The 6329-nt window shown below is 36.2% G+C and overlaps 1 protein-coding gene across 1 annotated transcript; it reads right to left on the reverse strand.

The window, feature by feature from the left end:
* Positions 1-1032: 1032 nt before the first annotated feature.
* LOC113098643 (nuclear pore complex protein Nup155-like) lies at positions 1033-6002 on the reverse strand. Its single transcript, XM_026263705.1, has 9 exons — positions 5846-6002; positions 5614-5768; positions 5113-5242; positions 4113-4226; positions 2878-2998; positions 2692-2802; positions 2438-2574; positions 1655-1761; positions 1033-1435 (listed from the first exon to the last, which is right to left on the reverse strand). Exons 1-9 carry the CDS (start codon positions 5939-5941, stop codon positions 1297-1299), a joined length of 1110 nt encoding a protein of 369 aa, XP_026119490.1. The 5' UTR covers positions 5942-6002; the 3' UTR covers positions 1033-1296.
* Positions 6003-6329: the final 327 nt, after the last annotated feature.

Here is a 6329-nt window from a genome sequence, read left to right on the forward strand (position 1 = left end):
GCATTAAGATTCGCGATCTGCGCTCTGAAATTCAGATCTGAATCAAATCAATCATGATCCAAAGCTCCGATTTGAATCAAATAATTGGCGACTCCAGTGAGAAATCCCGATCTGAATAAAATGACTCCCGATCCTTGATTCGAAGCTCAAATTTGAATTAAATAATTAACGAATCCGCAGCGAAATCCCGATCTACATCAAATGATTCGCGATACGAAGCTTCGATCTGAATAAAGTGAATCGAGGACTTGCTGGTTACCCTCGATTTAAATAATGGTTCGTTCTTTTTTGCTAATGAATCGCTTGAAATTAATGATCAAAGTCACTATATTGTTTACGAAATATCCTTATTTCCATTCCGAGGTTAACTGCTTTTCACGTCGAACAACCCTACACAAACCCACGGACATATTCATCAAAACAATAATCAGACAACCTCGATTATGTAAAGATTATGGATATTATGTGGACTTTGGTAAGACCTCACCTTGCTCGTCTCTGAAGTGGAGTTTATTTTCCCGCCCAAAAATGCAGAAAAGAACGTGTGCGATCTCTGAGGTAAAAATGAAATGATTGTTTCAGGCTCCAGATATAGAATTTTCAAATATAGATTTATAAGTATCATTAAAATCGATTTAAAGCTATATTCATATTACGTGTGTGAGTTTTATACATTAAAAAAATACCAGTATTTTGTGTAAATAATTCATATACAATTGTAATTATTAATGTAACAGTGATTAAAAAAAAAAGTTAAAACTCCTCCTCAGAAAATTACACATTTTACACCACTGTGATTTAAAACAAAACCTTTTATTTTTATTATTTTATTTTCAAATCATTTGATACATCACACACAAAACTAGAAGGTGGTTGAATAGATGCAGGATTTTGTAAAAATGTGTACTTTTAATAAAAGTCTCTCCTGTTAAACCTGACGACTATTACAAAACGCACGAGAGCATGTTTCCTTTCAATCATATCCGAATCAAGAAGAAGAAAAAAAAAAAAAAAAAACAGCATCCAAGGGGAAGTTACCAACCATAGATTGGTAACTAAAAACATTTAGAGTAAGTGCCTCTTCGGACAGTTGATGAACTGAATAAGAAATTAAAATCATGTATTACACGCCGCTGATGACCACAAGAATACACATCAGAAGTGTTTATTTCAGATGTCTGTTGGACATTTCCATGGCAGGACGAGTCAACATTATTCATTGCCAGTAAATATAAAGACTGAACTCCTGGTGCGAAGAGAAAAAAAACATCAAGAAGAAAACGTCCTTCATTGTCATCAATGGAGCTTCTCTAGTTTGGTCTGAAGGGATTTAAAGTTGCGTATAATGTCCTGCAGAGCCGCGTTTGGACTCAAGGACTGCAGCTCCACCAGATATCCGCAGATGTTATCCAGACAGGCGTTAGTAAACCTCCGCCTGCAATCAACCAAAGAGTGAGTGATGAAAAATATGATAGATTGATAAATAATCTTTCCATTGATGTATGGTTTGTTAGGATAGAGCAATATTTGAAAATCTGGAATCTGAGGGTGCAAAGAAACCTAATTTGAGAAAATCATCTTTAAAGTTGTTGAAATGAAGTTCTTAGCAATGCATATTACTAATCAAAAATGCTATATTGACTAAATATGGTACCTGTCGTAGGTGGGCACTCGGCTGGGGTCATTCACGTATCCGGACAGGAGCACATGGATGCACTCCACCAGGTGAAGCGGTTTCTTAAAGCGCTGCCAACACGGGTCCTGGGCGAAACACCGAGAAATTATTCATATTATTATTATTTACATTTAAAGATTTTGGATTCGACTCCTGACACGGTTTACACTTCAGAATGAAGAAAAGTGACACTTTTTAAGATGCCATGTCAAGTTATACGACAAACACTTCAATTTTTAGATACAATAATAATTATTAAAATATTTTTTTTAAGTAAATAGATAAAGAAATTTAGAAAAATAAAGTACAGGAATAAAGACAACCACTGTTAAGCCAGTGTAATGAAATTTTGCATAATTATAAAACATAAGTAAAGAAATATATAACCACTGTTAATCTGAAAAGGATTATGGACTACTAAAAAATAAAAAAATAAATATAAGATAAGAAATTTAATGTAAATGTAATACAATTGTAACGTAAATGTAATAATAAAAAAATAAGTAAATGTAAAATTTAGAAAAATAAATAAAAATATAATTACTGTTTTGTTATCCTTTTGATTAATAAAAAAAATATATATAAATATCAAATGTATTTTAGACATCATGTAGTCGCACAGAGTGTAGATTTAGTCGCAAATGCCATGATTTACGAGATGATAAGATGCAGAAAGTTAGATATTCAGCCTGTAGGCTCGTAGATTAAAATAAAAGCTCCTAATTTAAACATTTCAATAGTTTTCCACTAAATGTCTCGCACCCGTGTCTTGAAGAGCTGGTCGTACACCTCCAGCAGTCGTGGAAGCTGAACTCCGATCTCCTGCATGGTGAAGGTGACGAACCCCACGTCCCAGTTCAACCGGCACACTTCCTGCTCCAGAAACTTGACCAGGAAGTCTGAACGACACACCACAAACAGCACGGGATCAGATGAGGAGTTACATTCACGCTTTAATCCAAAAGAGGAACAAAAGCAGTTAGTTGAGGATCAAAGCGAGAGAGAACCAGCTCTACCTAACGGGAAGTATCGAGGCGTTCCCGCGTATAACTTCCCCAGAGACACGATCTTGAGGCTCAGCGCTCTCATGCGGTCCGCCGAGCTCATGGCCACACTGTCGTTCAGCTCTGAAACACAACAGCAGCGTCACACACACACACACACGAGCCAGCGCACAGGAACAGGAAGTCGAGAGCGCTCACCCTTCTCAATGATCTCCTGCCACAGCGAGTGCACCAGGATGGGGTCCGAGTGTCCCGCGCAGTGGATGATGGCCAGCTTACACTCCGACAGACGGAAGTGATCCGCAAACTCACCGTACAGCTACAGAGAGACCAACACGTGTTCATGAAATAGGGCCGTGAAAACTAGTCGAACTTTGCATTTAAATTTCATTTCAGAGGCGAAAATAGCTTTTGGGTTCACAAGCTAAATATTACTAATGCATGTTTATTAGAGCAATAAAATAACACCAGTATCTGTGAAACGCTGCATTAATGTTTATAAACCAAATTTGTGACCATGGAGCACGTCTTAAAGATCATGTTCATTGTGTGAGTCAAAATTATAAATATTTCTTTTATGCAAAAAATCATGAGGATATTAAGTAAAGATCATGTTCCATGAAGATATTTAGTGAATTTCCTACCGTAAATATATCAAAACGTAATGTTTGATTAGTAATATGCATTGCTAAGAACTTCATCTGAACAACTTTAAAGATGATTTTCTCAATATTTAGATTGTTTTGCTCGCTCAGATTCCAGATTTTCAATTATTGTCCTCCGAACAAAGCACACATCGAGCGATGTTCAGCTTTCAAATGATGTATTAATGTACATTTTTAAAATATGCCCCTTAATGCTTGTTTTTGTGGTCCATCGTCACATATTTAATTAAGCTGCTTAAACAATTATAAACGAAACGACATCATGTATGATTGATACAAGAAAGTGAAAGCCAAACACAAAGAGTACTTTTTCCATTTCCAAAAATGATGCAGTGGGGCGGGAAAATTGCTATACAATCTCAAGACATGTTTTTTTTAAAAGTTGAACTTGCATTAATTTTAAATCGGCTCAGTTGTGTGTGACGCAAGTGCAACGGTGATAGACAAAATATGTGTTGTGTGTAAATGCCTTGGTTTCATTTTTCTGAACTATATCTTCTATGGATTGATGAATAAACATTTAGTGGGTTTAACTGGACTGGCTAACAAAAGCATTAGAAAGCAATGACACTTACATCGTCATTGCATTTCATGCACCACTTTATACGGCTGCCTGAAGCGCACCTAAAACTCAAATGCAACGTTTTTGCATCTGAACGTGGAATTTAAATTTAAATTCGACGAATATTCAAAATGCATTTTTTTTGGACAGCCCTATTATAAAACAGCAGATCAGGAAGTGCATGCAACTGAAACGTCTGCATTTACCTTGGTGATGTCCATGAGCTCAGAGTCGAGTTGTGTAATAGCTCCCTGCACTGAGGGATGCTGGGAATACTGTCTGCGGAGCGTCTCCTGGATCTGCACCTGAATCCGCACCACCTGAAGGATCACAGCAAACTACCTTCAGAATAAACCTGACATCGTGACATGGACTAGTGCACACACACACACGCGTCCAAACGTTTGGGGTCAGTGATGTTTTTGAATGAAGTCTCTTCTGTTCATCAAGGCTGCATTTATTTGATCAAAAATACTGAAAAATACAGTAATCTTGCAAAATGTTTTTAGAATATGAAATTATGGTTTGTATTGTAATATCCTTAAAAATATAATTTATTTCTGTGATGCAAAGATAAATTTCCATAATGACTCCAGTATAAAAGATCTTGAGAAATCATTCTAATATGATTTATTTATTATCAGTGTTGAAACTGTTGTGACGCTTAATATTTTTTTGGAAGCTGTGACACTTTTCCAGGATTCTTTGATGAATAAAAAGTGTTTTATTTAAAAAAATAAATTATTTCTAACAATATACAGTAGTACAGTCAATTTTTTATGCTTTATTTTTTGGAAATTAAACTAAAACGGTGTTAAATTGATAACAAGTGACAGAAAAGATTTATATTTTGAAACAAATGCTGTTTTTTAAACTTTTAAAGCATCAAAGAATCCTGAATAGAAGTATCGCCGCTTCCAAAAAAAATATTTGCCAACACAACATTGATAACTCTAACAATAAATCGTCATATTAAAATTATTTCTCAAGATCATGTGACACTTTACACTGGAGTCATGATGATGGAAATTCAGCTTTGCATCACAGAAATAAATTATATTTTAAAGGATATTAAAATAGAAACCATCATTTCATATTCTAATAACATTATGCAAGATTATTGTATTTTTCTGTATTTTGATCAAATAAATGCAGCCTTGATGAGCAGAACAGAGTTGAATCTCACTGAGTGAAGGTCATCCGCACCTCCATCTTTTCCTCCAGTTCATGCAGGAACTCTCCGTCGGCTCCCAGTGAAGAGACGCAGGACGAGCTCTTGGCCGAGAGGATGGCTCTGGAGATGTACTCCAGACGCTGCTTGAGAGAGATCTCCGTGCTGCACGCACACAAACACCAACACATGTTCACCAGATCCGAGCAGATCTCACTTACAGGCTTCCATCAGTGTAAAGCAGCGCTCATTTAAACATCTAAACCAGGACTTCTACTGCGTTCTACCAACATTCCGTTTTCACTTTTCTGGATTCCATTTTTTCATGTTTGAAGTTTTCTGGACTCTTTTGTAACTGTTAAATTAAATGTTTATGTCTAACATACGTTTCATGATTTGAATTAATAATTGAACATCAGTTTATTAAAAAGCATGCGATTATTCCTTTATTTTTCAACAGTAGTAGCAGTATTAATGGCCCTTGAGAGATTCTGAACCAATCAGATGTGAGTGGGCGGGGCTAACCAGCATCATACCTGTGCATGTCGGCCAGCCGCGCCAGAACGTGTGCTGCTTTCCCAAAGCTTCGGTTCTTCTCGTAGTATCTCCACAGAAGGTCCATGTTACGCACTTTACTCTGGTCCTGCTTGATCATGTGCATCAGATGATCCTCGAGGTAGGGCGAGTTCACCTGAGCAGAGGAACACCCTGAACACGGAGAGCAGTGTGTGTGTGTGTGTGTGTGTGTGTGTGTGAGATCTCTCGTACCTCCAGGAGTGTGTCTGTGAGGTCGGCCTGGATCAGCCAGTTATAGAGAGCGATGTGGAAGAGCTCGTCCTGAGATCTCTGAGCGAGACCCAGCATCTGCTCAAACTGAGAGGAGAATAAACCAGTAAACCAAAACTACACTTCTGACTAACATCTCAATAGAGGAAAACTATAACCATCAAACAAACATTAGAAGTGCAGTCTTAGCAACTAAACCAAAAACTACAATTCAAAAGTAGAAAAAATGACATTGACATAAAAAAACTTTAGAAACTAACCTAAAAAAACTTTAAAAAAAATTAATTTTAATAAATAGACATGAAATAAATAATTGAAAAGACTGAAATGAATATAAGTTAAAGATTAAAGGAATTGGAAATATAAAAACTTATAAAATATATGAATATTAAAGGAAAAACAAACATTCAAAATATTGCCTTGGAAACTAAATCAAAGTCAAAAATAAGCTGAATTACTAAAATGA

Source organism: Carassius auratus, unplaced genomic scaffold (genome assembly GCF_003368295.1).
Source record: "Carassius auratus strain Wakin unplaced genomic scaffold, ASM336829v1 scaf_tig00216600, whole genome shotgun sequence".
Lineage (NCBI taxonomy): Eukaryota > Metazoa > Chordata > Actinopteri > Cypriniformes > Cyprinidae > Carassius > Carassius auratus.

What these genes read in the sequence shown, in the direction of transcription:
- LOC113098643 (XM_026263705.1), bottom strand. Translation starts at nt 5,941, where the DNA reads ATGCTGGGTCTCGCTCAGAGATCTCAGGACGAGCTCTTCCACATCGCT. An exon ending in GCAGGAGATCATTGAGAAGG is followed by an intron (nt 2,803 to 2,877) that starts GTGAGCGCTCTC and finishes GTTGTGTTTCAG; the next exon opens with AGCTGAACGACAGTGTGGCC. An exon ending in CGAGTGCCCACCTACGACAG is followed by an intron (nt 1,436 to 1,654) that starts GTACCATATTTA and finishes GGTTGATTGCAG; the next exon opens with GCGGAGGTTTACTAACGCCT.